Raw genomic sequence first — 16057 nt, 5'->3', positions numbered from 1 at the left:
CACATTTATCCACATTATACTTCATCTGCCATGCATTTGCCCACTCACCTAACCTATCCAAGTCGCTCTACAGCCTCATAGAATCCTCCTTGCAGCTCACACTGCCACCCAACTTAGTGTCATCCGCAAATTTGGAGATACTACATTTAATCCCCTCGTCTAAATCATTAATGTACAGTGTAAACAGCTGGGGCCCCAGCACAGAACCCTGCGGCACCCCACTAGTCACTGCCTGCCATTCTGAAAAGTCCCCATTTATTCCTACTCTTTGCTTCCTGTCTGACAACCAGTTCTCAATCCATGTCAGCACACTACCCCCAATCCCATGTGCTTTAACTTTGCACATTAATCTCTTGTGTGGGACCTTGTCGAAAGCCTTCTGAAAGTCCAAATATACCACATCAACTGGTTCTCCCTTGTCCACTCTACTGGAAACATCCTCAAAAAATTCCAGAAGATTTGTCAAGCATGATTTCCCTTTCACAAATCCATGCTGACTTGGACCTATCATATTACCTCTTTCCAAATGCACTGCGATGACATCCTTAATAATTGATTCCATCATTTTACCCACTACCGATGTCAGGCTGACCGGTCTGTAATTCCCTGTTTTCTCTCTCCCTCCTTTTTTAAAAAGTGGGGTTACATTGGCTACCCTCCACTCCATAGGAACTGATCCAGAGTCAATGGAATGTTGGAAAATGACTGTCAATGCATCCACTATTTCCAAGGCCACCTCCTTAAGTACTCTGGGATGCAGTCCATCAGGCCCTGGGGATTTATCGGCCTTCAATTCCATCAATTTCCCCAACACAATTTCCCGACTAATAAGGATTTCCCTCAGTTCCTCCTCCTTACTAGACCCTCCGACCCCTTTTATATCCGGAAGGTTGTTTGTGTCCTCCTCAGTGAATACCGAACCAAAGTACTTGTTCAATTGGTCCGCCATTTCTTTGTTCCCCGTTATGACTTCCCCTGATTCTGACTGCAGGGGACCCACGTTTGTCTTTACTAACCTTTTTCTCTTTACATATCTATAGAAACTTTTGCAATCCGTCTTAATGTTCCCTGCAAGCTTCTTCTCGTACTCCATTTTCCCTGCCCTAATCAAACCCTTTGTCCTCCTCTGCTGAGTTCTAAATTTCTCCCAGTCCCCGGGTTCTCTGCTATTTCTGGCCAAGTTGTATGCCACTTCCTTGGCTTTAATGCTATCCCTGATTTCCCTTGATAGCCACGGTTGAGCCACCTTCCCTTTTTTATTTTTACGACAGACAGGAATGTACAATTGTTGTAGTTCATCCATGCGGTCTCTAAATGTCTGCCATTGCCCATCCACAGTCAACCCCTTCAGTATCATTCGCCAATCTATCCTAGCCAATTGACGCCTCATACCTTCAAAGTTACCCTTCTTTAAGTTCTGGACCATGGTCTCTGAATTAACTGTTTCATTCTCCATCCTAATGCAGAATTCCACCATATTATGGTCACTCTTCCCCAAGGGGCCTCGCACAACGAGATTGCTAATTAATCCTCTCTCATTACACAACACCCAGTCTAAGATGGCCTCCCCCCTAGTTGGTTCCTCGACATATTGGTCTAAAAAACCATCCCTTATGCACTCCAGGAAATCCTCCTCTACCGTATTGCTTCCAGTTTGGTTAACCCAATCTATGTGCATATTAAAGTCACCCATTATAACTGCTGCACCTTTATTGCACGCACCCCTAATTTCATGTTTGATGCCCTCCCCAACATCACTACTACTGTTTGGAGGTCTGTACACAACTCCCACTAACGTTTTTTGCCCTATGGTATTCTGCAGCTCTACCCATATAGATTCCACATCATCCAAGCTAATGTCCTTCCGAACTATTGCCTTAATTTGCTCCTTAACCAGCAATGCTACCCTTATAGTTCAAAAATCTGTCTATCTCTACCTTAAATATATTCAGTGACCCAGCCTCCACAGCTCTCTGGGGTAGAGAATTCCAAAGGTTCATGACCCTGAGAGAGAAGAAATTCTTCCATCTATTTTAAATGGGTGACCCCTTATTCTGAAACTATGCCTCCTAGTTCTAGATGCACCCATGAGGTGAAACATCCTCTCTACATCTACCCTGTCAAGCCCCCTCAGAATCTTGTATGTTTCAATAAGATCACATCTCATTCTTCTCAACTTCAATGCGTATAGGCCCAACGTGCTCAAACTTTCTTCATAAGACAACCCCTTCATCTCAGGAATCAACCTCGTGAACCATCTCGGAACTGTCTCCAATACAAATTAATCCCTCCTTAAATAACGTTCTGTGTTGAATTTTGTTTGATAACGCTCCCATAGTGTCAGCCATGGTTCAGTTGGTAGCACCCTCATCTCTGAGTCAGATGGTTGTAGCTTCAAATCCCACTCTAGGGACTTGACCACAAAAATCTAGGCTGACACTTCAGTGCAGTACTGAGGGAGTGCTGGAGGTGCCGTCTCTCCGATGAGCTGTTAAACCGAGATCCCGTCTGCTCTCAAGTGGACATAACCGATCCTGTGGCACTATTTTGAAGAAGAGCAGGGGAGTTGCCCCGGTGTCTTAGCCAATATTTATCTCTCAATCAACAGCAATAAAACCGATTATCTGGTCATTGTCACAAATTGGCTGCCATGTTCCCTACATTGCAACAGTGACTCCACTGCACTTCAAAAAGTATTTAATTGGCTATAAATGCTTTGGGATGTTCTGAGGTCGAGAAAGGCGCTAAATAAATCCAAGTCTGTCTTTTTTGATCCTTCGTTCTTCCCTTCCAAGATGAATTATCTCGTTCGCGCTTTGCATTCATTTGCATCTCCCACCAGTTCGCCCATTCCATTAACCCCTCTATGTTCTCGTGAAGTCTTTTAGTCTTCCTCACTTTTTTCCAACTCCCCTACATTTTGTTGTCAGTAAATTTTGATAGTGTTCCCTGTGCCCAAATCATACCAAGAACAAAATTAGATCCCTGTAGTAGATCATATTCCAACCATTCTCCAATCTGAGCAACACCTTTGTTTTCTGTCAATCAACCAACTTTCTATCCATGCTGCTACATCTCCTCTTTCATCATATGTCTCCACTTTTGTAACAGGCCTGTGAGTATATATTAATTTGTGAAACTTGAATTGCATTTAACATCCATGCTGGCCATCTTTTTATTGTTCCACGCATTTCTAAATACTCATTAATGTCATCGGTTATACATTCTAAGCTTTTATCCACAAATGACTAACTGATCTGCAGTTATCTCTAACAATTGTTCTACATCCGTGACTAAACCACATGCGTTCTAATTTCTATCATTTATTAACACTGATGCAAAATATTGATTTAATCTGTCATACTTTTATCATACAACTAGATTTCCTTTGTCATTGGGTAGCCTTAACTCTCAAATTATTTTTTTACTTTTGGAATGCTTCTAATAGCCATTGCTATTTCCTTTCGTTATCTGCTAGTCTTTTTTCATATTTGCTTCTAATCTTCCTTTTCACCTCCCAACTACACTGACCAAATTCCTTGTTTTTTTTATTGTGCCTTAGTTTTATTAGATACCTCTTTTTGCATTTCAGTTTAGTTTTAATCGCTATTTATGAATTCTATTCTTTGCATCATCTTTTTGCCTTTTAGGAATATATATATTTTGTGCAGCGCCCATCTCACTTTAAGATTCCCCACTGTTGATCCAGATTTGAAACAATTGAATCTGGTTAACTAAAAATAGCAGTGTAGTGCTCATGGCCAGATTGGATTGACGAATGTTTCTGTAACTATCATACTTGCCTATTTTGAAGACTCTGGTGTTACTTTATTGGTTTAGGTTCTTAATTGAAATGGGATATTAAAGGCAAAGAAATCTTTTTTTAAACTTTAATTTTTAGAAAAGAAATTGCAGACTTTGAACGCAAGAAAACTGAAGAGTTAACTCAATTGGAAGAATACAAAAAAGAAGAATTGAAACGACTACAAAAAGAGCGAATGGTTTTTGAAAAATATGCTGCTGCAGCAAGAGCCATCCCTGACAAAAAGGAAAGAGAAGAGATACAGGTGAAATTCTTCCTTTGACATTGTTAACCTGTGTTTATCTTTTCAAATTCAGGCCCACTGTTCAACAATTGGGATACTCTTACTGAACATCTGCCTTGTGAATGACCATTGATTTGACTCATATTTGAGAATTTACTAATAGATAAAGTTTGCTTAGTTCTTTTTCTCTGGTCAATTTTCTGGTAACTTTAAAGTATTCATACTTTACCTGTGGCAAAATACCATCGCATCCTCTAGAAAAATCACCCCATGAACTAAGAACTTAAGAGTTGTAGAAACTAACTACACAATGAAAGGAAACATGAATTTCACAAGTAGATTATTGATTGGTGTACAAATAGCTAATGGTGAAGTGGGCAGGGATCTGCAGTCAATGGAAATCGAGTGGGCTGTATAACAAACGGCCAATCCCTTTTCTGCCACTGTCAAAAGTTAAAATCAACCCTAACATGTCACATTGCCTCCTTCTCAATTCGGTTTTAAATTGGCTCCCCCGTATTTTGAGGCTGTGCCTCCTAGTTCTAGTCTCCCTGACCAGTAGAAACAACCTCTCTGCCTCTATCTTGTTTTAAATGTTTCTATAAGATCACCCCTCATCCTTCTGAACTCCAACGAGTAAAGACCCAGTCTACTCAATCTATCATCATAAGGTAACCCCCTCATCTCCGGAATCAGCCTAGTGAATCATCTCTGTACCCCCTCAAAAGCTAGTATATCCTTCCTTAAGGTGACCAAAACTGCACGCAGTACTCCAGGTGCAGCCTCACCAATACCCTGTACAGTTGCAGCAGGACTCCTTGCTTTTGTACTCCATCCCTCTCGCAATGAAGGCCAACATTCCATTCGCCTTCCTGATTACCTGCTGCACCTGCAAATTACCTTTTTTAATCCCAGGTCCCTCTGCACTGCAGCATGTTGTAATTTCTCCCCATTCAAATAATATTCCCTTTTACTGTTTTTTTTTTTTTTCCCCAAGGTGGATGACCTCACATTTTCCGACATTGTATTCCATCTGCCAAACTGTAGCCCATTTGCTTAACCTATCTAAATCTCTTTGCAGCTTCTCTGTGTCCTCTACACAACCCGCTTTCCCACTAATCTTTGTGTTATCTGCAAATTTTGTTACACTACACTCCGTCCCCTCTTCCAGGTCATCTATGTATATTGTAAACAGTTGTGGTCCCAGCACCGATCCCTGTGGCACACCACTAACCACCGATTTCCAACCCGAAATGAACCCATTTATCCCTACTCTCTGCTTTCTGTTAGCCAGCCAATTCTCTATCCATGCTAATACATTTCCTCTGACTCCACGTACCTTTATCTTCTGCAGTAACCTTTTGTGTGGCACCTTATCGAATGCCTTTTGGAAATCTAAATACACCACATCTATCGGTACACCTCTATCCACCATGCTCGTGATATCCTCAAAGAATTCCAGTAAATTAGTTAAACATGATTTTCCCTTCATGAATCCATGTTGCGTCTGCTTGATTGCACTATTCCTATCCAGATGTCCCGCTATTTCTTCCTTAATGATAGCTTCAAGCATTTTCCCCACTACAGATGTTAAACTAACCAGCCGAAAGTTACCTGCCTTTTGTCTGCCCCCTTTTTTAAACAGAGGCGTTACAATAGCTGCTTTCCAATCCGCTGGTACCTCCCCAGAATCCAGAAAATTTTGGTAGATTATAACGAATGTATCTGCTATAACTTCCGCCGTCTCTTTTAATATCCTGGGATGCATTTCATCAGGACCAGGGGACTTGTCTACCTTCAGTCCCATTAGCATGTCCAGCACTACCCCCCTCGTGATAGTGATTATCTCAAGGTCCTCCCTTCCCACATTCCCGTGACCAGCAATTTTTGGCATGGTTTTTGTGTCTTCCACTGTGAAGACCGAAGCAAAATAATTGCTTAAGGTATCAGTCATTTCCACATTTCCCATTATTAAATCCCCCTTCTCATCATCTAAGGGACCAACATTTACTTTAGTCACTCTTTTCCGTTTTATATATCGGTAAAAGCTTTTACTATCTGTTTATGTTTTGCGCAAGTTTACTTTCGTAATCTATCTTTCCTTTCTTTATCGCTTTCTTAGTCATTCTTTGCTGTCGTTTAAAATTTTCCCAATCTTCTAGTTTCCCACTAACCTTGGCCATCTTATACGCATTGGTTTTTAATTTGATACACTCCTTTATTTCCTTGGTTATCCCTTCTCTTACCGCCCTTCTTTTTCACTGGAATATATTTTTGTTGAGCACTATGAAAAAGCTCCTTAAAAGTCCTCCACTGTTCCTCAATTGTGCCACCGTTTAGTCTGTGTTCCCAGTCTACTTTAGCCAACTCTGCCCTCATCCCACTGTAGTCCCCTTTGTTTAAGCATAGTACGCTCGTTTGAGACACTACTTCCTCACCCTCAATCTGTATTACAAATTCAATCATACTGTGATCACTCATTCCGAGAGGATCTTTTACGAGGAGATCGTTTATTATTCCTGTCTCATTACACAGGACCAGATCTAAGATAGCTTGCTCCCTTGTAGGTTCTGTAACATACTGTGTCAAGAAACAATCCAGTATGCATTCTATGAATTCCTCCTCAAGGCTACCCCGTGCAATTTGATTTGACCAATCGATATGTAACTTAAAATCCCCCATGATTACTGCTGTTCCTTTTTCACATGCCTCCATTATTCCCTTGATTATTGTCCGCCCCACCGTGAAGTTATTATTTGGGGACCTATAAACTATGCCCACCAGTGACCACCTCCCCTTACTATCTCTAATCTCCACCCACAATGATTCAACATTTTATTCATTAGAGCCAATATCATCTCTCACAACTGACCTGATATCATCCTTTATTAACAGAGCTACCCCACCTCCTTTCCCTTCTTGTCTATCTTTCCGAATTGTCAGGTACCCCTGTATGTTTAATTCCCAGTCTTGGCCACCCTGCAACCACGTTTCTGTAATGGCCACCAAATCATACCCATTTGTAATGATTTGTGCCGTCAACTCATTTACTTTATTTCGAATGCTGCGTGCGTTTAGGTAGTGTTTTAATACTAGTTTTTAAACCGTGATTTTTAGTTTTGATCCCTCCTGCAGCCCCTTTATACTCATACATATTGTCCCTTCCTATCACCTTGTGATTTACACTTACCCCAGTGTTACTCTACTCTGTTGCCTACTGCCTTTTGCATTCTTTCTTGGGGTCCTGTTCATCTGAGCTCTCGCCCACTCTAACTAGCTCAGAGCCCTCTCCTGGGTTCCGAATACTCCTCGCATTGAGGCACCGAGCTTTCATGCTTGCCTTTTTATTACACTTTGACCCTTTAGAATTTTGCTGTACATTGGCCCTTTTTGTTTTTTGCCTTGGGTTTCTCTGCCCTCCACTTTTACTCATCTCCTTTCTGTCTTTTGCGTCTGTCTCCATTTTGTTTCCCTCTGTCTCCCTGCATTGGTTCCCATCCCCCTGCCGTATTAGTTTAACTCCTCCACAACAGCACTAGCAAACACTCCCCCTAGGACATTGGTTCCGGTCCTGCCCAGGTGCAGACCGTCCGGTTTCTACTGGTCCCACCTCCCCCAGAACTGGTTCCAATGCCCCAGGAATTTGAATCCCTCCCTGCTGCACCACTGCTCAAGCCACGTATTCATCTGAGCTATCCTGCGATTCCTACTCTGACTAGCACGTGGCACTGGTAGCAATCCTGAGATTACTACTTTTGAGGTCCTATGTTTTAATTTAGCTCCTAGCTCCTTAAATTCAACTCGTAGGACCTCATCCCTTTTTTTTAACCTATATCGTTGGTACCAATGTGCACCATGACAACTGGCTGGTCACCCTCCCTTTTCAGAATGTCCTGCACCCACTCTGAGACATCCTTGATCCTTGCACCAGGGAGGCAACATACCATCCTGGAGTCTCGGTTGCGGCCGCAGAAACGCCTATCTATTCCCCTTACAATTGAATCCCCTATCACTATCGCTCTCCCACTCTTTCCTGCCCTCCTGTGCAGCAGAGCCAGCCACGGTGCCATGAACTTGGCTGCTGCTGCCCTCCCCTGATGAGTCATCCCCCTCAACAGTACTCAAAGCGGTGTATCTGTTTTGCAGGGGGATGACCGCAGGGGACCCCTGCACTACCTTCCTTGCATTGCTCTTCCTGCTGATATTTCATTCCCTATCTAGCTGTGGACCCTTTACCTGCGGTAACACCAACTCGCTACACGTGCTACTCACATCATTCTCAGCATCGTGGATGCTCCAGAGTGAATCCACCCTAAGCTCCAATTCCGCAACGCGGACCGTCAGGAGCTGGAGGCGGGTACACTTCCCGCACACGTCGTCGTCAGGGGCACCGGAAGTGTCCCTAAGTTCCCACATGGTACAGGAGGAGCATATCACGTGACTGAGCTCTCCTGCCATGACTTGACCCTTGGATACACTTAAATTGGCAGCAACAATGCTAAAGTTTACTCACTGTTATAGAAGAGAAAAAAAAATCTACTCACCAATCACCAGCCGATCACTTACCCCCTTGGCTGTGACGTCACCTTTCTGTTTCTTTCTACTTTTTTGCCTTCTCCCTGTAGCTGCATAAGCTGGGCCTTTATAGGCCTCTCGCCGACCCCGGTCTCACACCTCAGCGACGCACCTCCCGACTGCTGATCTCGCGGCCTTTATCGGCCTGTCGCCGACCCCGGACTCACGCCTCAGCGACGCACCTCCCGACTGCTGATCTCGCGGTCTTTATGGGCCTGTCGCCGACCCCGGTCTCATGCCTCAGCGACGCACCTCCCGACTGCTGATCTCGCAGCCTTTATAGGCCTCTCGCCGACCCCGGACTCTCCTCAGCGATGCACCTCCCGACTGCTGATCTCGCGGCCTTTATCGGCCTGTCGCCGAACCCGGACTCACGCCTCAGCGATGCACCTCCCGACTGCTGATCTCGCGGCCTTTATGGGCCTGTCGCCGACCCCGGACTCCGCCTCAGCGACGCACCTCCCGACTGCTGATCTCACGGCCTTTATGGGCCTGTCCCCGACCCCGGACTCACGCCTCAGCGACGCACCTCCCGACTGCTGATCTCGCGGCCTTTATAGGCCTCTCGCCGACCCCGGACTCGCGCCTCAGCGACGCCCTCTATACAGATGCATCTGTATTCCTCTTGAGATCTTCAAAATTTTAATTTGCTGGAAGCCTCTTCATACATTTCAAGTTCTCTAATGACTGCATCATATTAAACTATATAATATATTAAACAAGGTAGCTACGGTTAAACTCATCCTAATTCTGCGTATGCCAGGTTACTGGTTAAAACTGGTGAAAGGGAATTTTAGGGCTAATGAGAGGAAGCACTTCTCATGCAAAGAGTGATGAACACTTTGAATGGTCAGTACTGTCAGGCTCCTCCTATGACATCTACGCAAGGAAGCTGAAAGTAGTGGCGGTCAGGTTGTGGATAAATGCTTAAGACTTTACCTTTGTGATAAACTAGCTGTATAAAGATTGTGCCATTAGTGCAAGTGTCAGGCAGGCCCCATTTAAGTAAAGTATTCAACATGTAATTTTCAAGGTCAAAGGAATGTTCCCTTTTTTGGCTAAGGGAAACTGTTATTCTGCCAATGTGGTTCCAAATCTTGTCATTCCAAACATTCAGCCTTGGAGTACTTAAAACAGGCAACCAAAGTCCAAGCAGTGATTTGAGACTGGGATAGCGTATAAAAATAATAATAGACAAATTATATTTATTACGAAATGCAATTATATTACATAATTTCACCAAGAAATCAAATAGGGAATGCAGAAGAAGCTTCTTTACCCTGAGAATGTGGAACTCACTGCCACAGGGAGTAGTATAGATGCATTTAAGGCGAAGTTAGATAAGCATCCGAGGGAGAAGGGAATAGAGGGTTATGCTGATAGTTAGATGAGGAAGGATGGTAGGAGGGTCAAGTGGAGCATAAACGCCGGCTTGGGCCAAAATGGCCTGTTTCTGTGCTGTATATACTCAATATATAATTCTGTGTAATATTTTAGCGATAATAATCATGCCCAGTTTTTCATGTATGATTTTGGAATTCTATTTATCTTTCTGGTAGTTGCTGAAACAGCAGATTGTAGACTTGCAAGAAGAAATTAAACGAAAGGAATTAAGATGGTCAAGTACCCACACAAGATTTCGAAACCAGATTGATGTACTGACTACGGAAAACCTAGAGCTTAGAGATGAGGTTAAGATAATGGAAAGACTTCGGTTGGAAACCTGGAAGAAAGCTGAAGCAGCAATTGAGAAGAAAATTGAGACCTCATCTCCACAACTAAAGAAAACAGAATTAGTAGTAAGCCTATAATTCTTTCACATGTTGAATAATTATTTAGTCAGTAGTGATACTACGCACATTTTTTTCAAAACGGAGAATGTCCATTTGAAATCATGAGCTGTTTATCCTGTAAAGGATAGGGAGAGTGATCATGAGGTGATCAATGGTGAACAGAATTAGTATTCTGCAAATTATCAGTGTTTATTGATTTCTAGTTGCTAAAGATATTGGCATTAAAACCGATTTTTAAATTCATTGCGGGTTTATATTTCATTTTGTGAATGTTCAAAACTATTATCTTGTCAGTATTGATGTCGTCCAGGAGAGTGGTAGAGTAAAATCACATGATCCAGATTTATTTTGACCTGACGTTGAAAATGCCATTGTAGAATGGGCAGAATACTTAGATGCAGCTTTCCTTCACAAGCCAAATAAAAATCATCTACATCTCCTCACTTCACATCATTATACTTGGAAGAAGATGCAGTAATTCTCCAGTGTGGACGAGCATCTCTATTAACTTTTGTTTTTGATTAAAACATATAGTTACATGAAATAACATAAAATGGTACTGCAAAGCCAATTGCCAGTGGTATACATTTCCCTACTTGACAGTTTTTGTAACATACAAGTGACTTAAAGGATACCCAATCCAAATAGGAGTTCCTAAAATTGATAATTTTCATAGATTCCATAGGATATCCTATATTAAAACTTCAAAGTTCTGAGGACAATACAGTTAGCCATTTTGAATAGTAATTAATGTGGAATAAACAATATAGAAATGAAGGGTAAATATACACAGACAAAATAAAACAGCCTCAAATGAGGCATCCTCAACTCATTGTGAGCAAAGTCACAAAATTCATTAATATAATATAATGAGTCTTTCGCTGTGCTCAGCCCTGTAATGCTTGTATCATAATTTTGAATCACTCTTCTTGGTACTCTTAATCAGTCAAATTTATTATAATTGTCTTCAAATTTCTTTCTCATCTTTAATTAGCAGATTGTAAACTCCCGGGCTTGACTTCCACTTTTTTAACGGCCGCAGCAAGTAGCTTCAAACAAATTAACGAGTGAACAGCTCCAACCTGGGTGTAAATGTAGGAAATCTGCAGTGACTCTTACAATTAACTTACAGATTCTACTTTCTACACTCGCAATCTTTATTATTGATGCAAAGCCTTTTTAAAATGCTGTGTTTCCCCCCTCCCTCGAAGAAATTCCTGGTTTAAGGAACTTTAAAAAAAAATATATATATATATATATATATGATACTATTTAAAAAAAGAAAATCTATTCCTGATATTTCAGGTTCTACCTTTTATACCCATGTGTGAGCCCCAATCTTTGTTTAGCTCTAACATTTTTTAAAATGAGGTTCTCATTTCCTGGTTCTTGAGTCTGAGGATTCTGCAATGTGATTGTGATCACAGCTAATTGATGTCACAGTAAATCGCATTAGGAATTCCCCAGTACACTGGACTGAAATCACTTTCGAGCTGAAAAATACAAACTTCTCATGATCCCTGTGGGCAATTTTTTTGGGGGGGCCAGAGCCTTTGTTTCACTGCTGACTGCAAATTCTGGGCCATTATTTATTTTATTTATTTATTTTTAAGTGACAAAGCCAGTTGTTTCCTTTTTTCCTAACCTTAATAATCATGCCTCTCATAAGCAATGTTCCCGCAATTTTTTTTTGGGGGGAGGGCTGCGCGGGCCATTCAAAATACCGCGCATGCCCGGTTTTAGCATTGAAAAGCATTACAGGGACCATTGCTCATATAAGTAGCAGCTAATCCACAGGAATTTTCCTCCATAATGAATCTCCAATTAATTTCAAGAAATGTCTATTTTGCCCATTTGCCCACAGGGAGTACATGAACAATAGCCTAAATGGGACAAGCATTCTAGTTAGGAGCTAAATATCACAATCATGTTCCAGACCCCAGTCTACCTATTGCACAATGTCATTGGAGAGCAGCTAATGTTTTAGAATGTATGTGAAATATAGTTCACAATTTCTTCCGCAGTTTTATTGTGCCAAATGGAGCGAGAATTTTTGTAACTGCATAAATATTCGCATTTTCTATTCACTGATTATTGTGGAATCAATAGCATACCTGTAGTTTTTTTGATGGGGAACATGCATCCTGATTTAATAACTTTATTTGCAATAGGTTTCATCTGAGATAAGGAAAACAGAAATTGAGTCTTTAAGCAGACAGACAGACAAAGGCAGAGCTACACACGCATCAGGAAAGAGAAACCCTTGCAGAACTGAACAGGTAAAAAGCATCCAACTATAATATTTTTATTTGTTATGTGGATATTGGAGCTGCTAGCAAGGCCACATTTATTGCCCATCCCTAATTGCACTGAGAAAGTGATGGTGAGCTCTCACGATGTTGTTGGGTGTGGAATTTAAGGGTTGATCCAAGAACAAAGAAGGAACAGAAAGACATAGACCAAGAGTAGGGATAAGGTGAACGTTCTCTAATCATCAGGATGTCACAAGTAGTGTTCCCCAGGGATCTGTACTGGACATCAGTTTTTCAATATATATCAATGACTTGGATGAAGTATTGGAATGTTGTATATCCAAGTTTGCAGATGACACTTGTTAGGCGCCACAGTAAATTGTGCAGATGAAAACAGGAAATTACAAAGGGTAATAGACTGACCAAGTGAGTGGGCATAACCGTGGCAGCTGGAGTACAATGTAGCAAAGTGTGAGGTCATCCTTTTTGCATACGAGAAAGACACATTGGAATATTTTCTTAATAGTGAGAGACTAGGAGCAGAGGGATTTAAAAAAATATGTCCATGTACAAAAGTGACTAAAAGCTAGTGCTTAGGTAACATAGAAAATAGGTGCAGGAGTAGGCCATTCGGCCCTTTGAGCCTGCACCACCATTCAATATGATCATGGCTGATTATTCACCTCCGTACTCCTTTCCCGCTTTCTCTCCATACTCCTTGATCCCTTTAGCCGTAAGGGCTATATCTAACTCCCTCTTGAATATATCCAATGAACTGGCATCAACAACTCTCTGCGGTAGGGAATTCCACAGGTTAACAACTCTCTGAGTGAAGAAGTTTCTCCTCATCTCAGTCCTAAATGGCCTACCCCTTATTCTAAGACTGTGTCCCCTGGTCCCCTGTGTCCCCTGGTTCTGGACTTCCCCAACATCGGGAACATTCTTCCCGCATCTAACCTGTCTCATCCTGTCAGAATCTTAGACGTTTCTATGAGATTCCCTCTCATCCTTCTAAACTCCAGTGTATAAAGGCCCAGTTGATCCAGTCTCTCCTCATATGTCAGTCCAGCCATCCCTGGAATCAGTCTGGTGAACCTTCGCTGCACTCCCTCAATAGCAAGAACATCCTTCCTCCGATTAGGAGACCAAAACTGACTGAACACACTATTCCAGGTGAGGCCTCACCAAGGCCCTGTACAATTGCAATAAGACCTTCCTGCTCCAATACTCAAATCCCCTCGCTATGAAGGCCAACATGCCATTTGCCATCTTCACCGCCTGCTGCACCTGCATGCCAACTTTCAATGACTGATGAACCATGACACCCAGGTCTCGTTGCACCTCCCCTTTTCCTAATCTGCCACCATTCAGATAATACTCTGTCCTCGTGTTTCTGCCACCAAAGTAGATAACCTCACATTTATCCACATTATACTGCATCTGCCATGCATTTGCCCACTCACCCAACCTGTCCAAATCACCCTACAGCCTTTTAGCATCCTCCTCACAGCTCACACCACCACCCAGTTTAGTGTCATCTGCAAACTTGGAGATATTACGCTCAATTTCTTCATCTAAATCATTAATGTATAATGTAAAGAGCTGGAGTCCCAGCACTGAGCCCTATGGCACTCCACAAGTCACTGCCTCCCATTCCGAAAAGGACTCGTTTATCCCGACTCTCTGCTTCCTGTCTGTCAACCAATTCTCTATACACGCCAGTACATTACCCCCAATACCATGTGCTTCGATTTTGCACACCAATCTCTGACGTGGGACCTTGTCAAATGCCTTTTTGAAAGTCCAAATACATCACATCCACTGGTTCCCCATTGTCCACTCTACTAGTTACATCCTCAAAAAATTCAGAAGATTTGTCGAGCATGATTTCCCTTTCACAAATCCATGCTGACTTGGACTAATCCTGTCACTGATCTCCAAATGTGCTGCTATTTCATCCTTAATAATTGACTCCAACATTTTCCCCACTACTGATGTCAGACTAACCTGTCTATAATTACCTGTTTTCTCTCTACCTCTTTTTTTTAAAAAGTGGTGTTACATTTGCTACCCTCCAGTTCCATAGGAACTGATCCAGAGTCGATAGACTGTTGGAAAATGATCACCAATGCATCTACTATTTCTAGGGCCACCTCCTTAAGTACGCTGGGATGCAGACAATCGGGCCCCGGGGATTTATCGGCCTTCAATCCCATCAATTTCCCTAACACAATTTCCTGCCTAATAAGGATATCTGTCAGTTCCTCCTTCTCACTCGACCCCCGGTCCCCTAGTACATCCGGAAGGTCATTTGTGTCTTCCTTCGTGAAGACAGAACCAAAGTATTTGGTTCAATTGGTCTGCCATTTCTTTGTTCCCCATTATTAATTCACCTGAGTCTGACTGCAAGGGACCTACGTTCGTCTTCACTAACCTTTTTCTCTTCACATATCTATAGAAGCTTTTATAGTCAGTTTTTATGTTCCCGGCAAGCTTCATCTCGTACTCTATTTTCCTCCTCCTAATTAAATCCTTTGTCCCCCTCTGCTGAATTTTAAATTTCTCCCAGTCCTCAGGTTTGCTGCTTTTTCTGACCAATTTATATGCCTCTTCCTTGGATCTAACACTATCCTTAATTTCCCTTGTTAGCCACGGTTGAGCCATCTTCCCTGTTTTATTTTTACTCCAGACAGGGATGTACAACTGTTGAAGTTCATCCATGTGATCTATAAATGTTTGCCATTGCCTATCCACCGTCAACCCTTTAAGTAACATTTGCCAGTCTATACTATGCCGTCGAAGTTACCTTTCCTTAAATTTAGGACCCTAGTTTCTGAATTAACTGTGTCACACTCCATCTTAATAAAGAATTCTACCATATTATGGTCATTCTTCCCCAAGGGGCCTCGCACAACAGGATTGCTAATTAGTCCCTTCTCATCACACATCACCCAGTCTAGGATGGCCAGCTCTCTAGTTGGTTCCTCGACCTATTGGTCAAGAAAACCATCTCTATTACACTCCAGGAAATCATCCTCCACCGTATTGCTGCCAGTTTGGTTAGCCCAATCTATATGTAAATTAAAGTCGCCCATGATAACTGCTGTACCTTTATTGCACACATCCCTTATTTCTTGTTTGATGCTGTCCCCAACCTCACTACTACTGTTTGGTGGCCTGTACACAACTCCCACCAGCGTTTTCTGCCCTTTGGTATTCCGCAGCTCCACCCATACCAATTCCACATCATCCAAGCCAAAGTCTTTCCTTACTATTGCATTAATTTCCTCTTTAACCAGCAATGCCACCCTGCCTCCTTTTCCTCTCTGTCTATCCTTCCTAAATGTTGAATACCCCTGGATGTTGAGTTCCAGCCTTGGTCACCCTGGAG

At 42.3% G+C, this 16057-nt stretch overlaps 1 protein-coding gene across 2 annotated transcripts in view; it reads left to right on the top strand.

The window, feature by feature from the left end:
* The window catches only part of cpap (centrosome assembly and centriole elongation protein), an 84975-nt gene that overhangs the window by 34504 nt on the left and 34414 nt on the right, over nt 1-16057 (top strand). For both annotated transcript variants that reach the window (XM_070892182.1, XM_070892183.1), the window contains exons 10-12: nt 3902-4067; nt 10181-10420; nt 12586-12693. In XM_070892182.1, coding sequence (XP_070748283.1) covers nt 3902-4067; nt 10181-10420; nt 12586-12693 — 514 coding nt within the window. The remainder of the gene's footprint in view (nt 1-3901; nt 4068-10180; nt 10421-12585; nt 12694-16057) is intronic.

The sequence above is a fragment of the Pristiophorus japonicus genome, chromosome 10 (genome assembly GCF_044704955.1).
Source record: "Pristiophorus japonicus isolate sPriJap1 chromosome 10, sPriJap1.hap1, whole genome shotgun sequence".
In the NCBI taxonomy this organism is placed as follows: domain Eukaryota; kingdom Metazoa; phylum Chordata; class Chondrichthyes; family Pristiophoridae; genus Pristiophorus; species Pristiophorus japonicus.
Note: the sequence above shows the minus strand (reverse complement) of the source record. Positions and strands in the feature narration are given on the sequence as shown.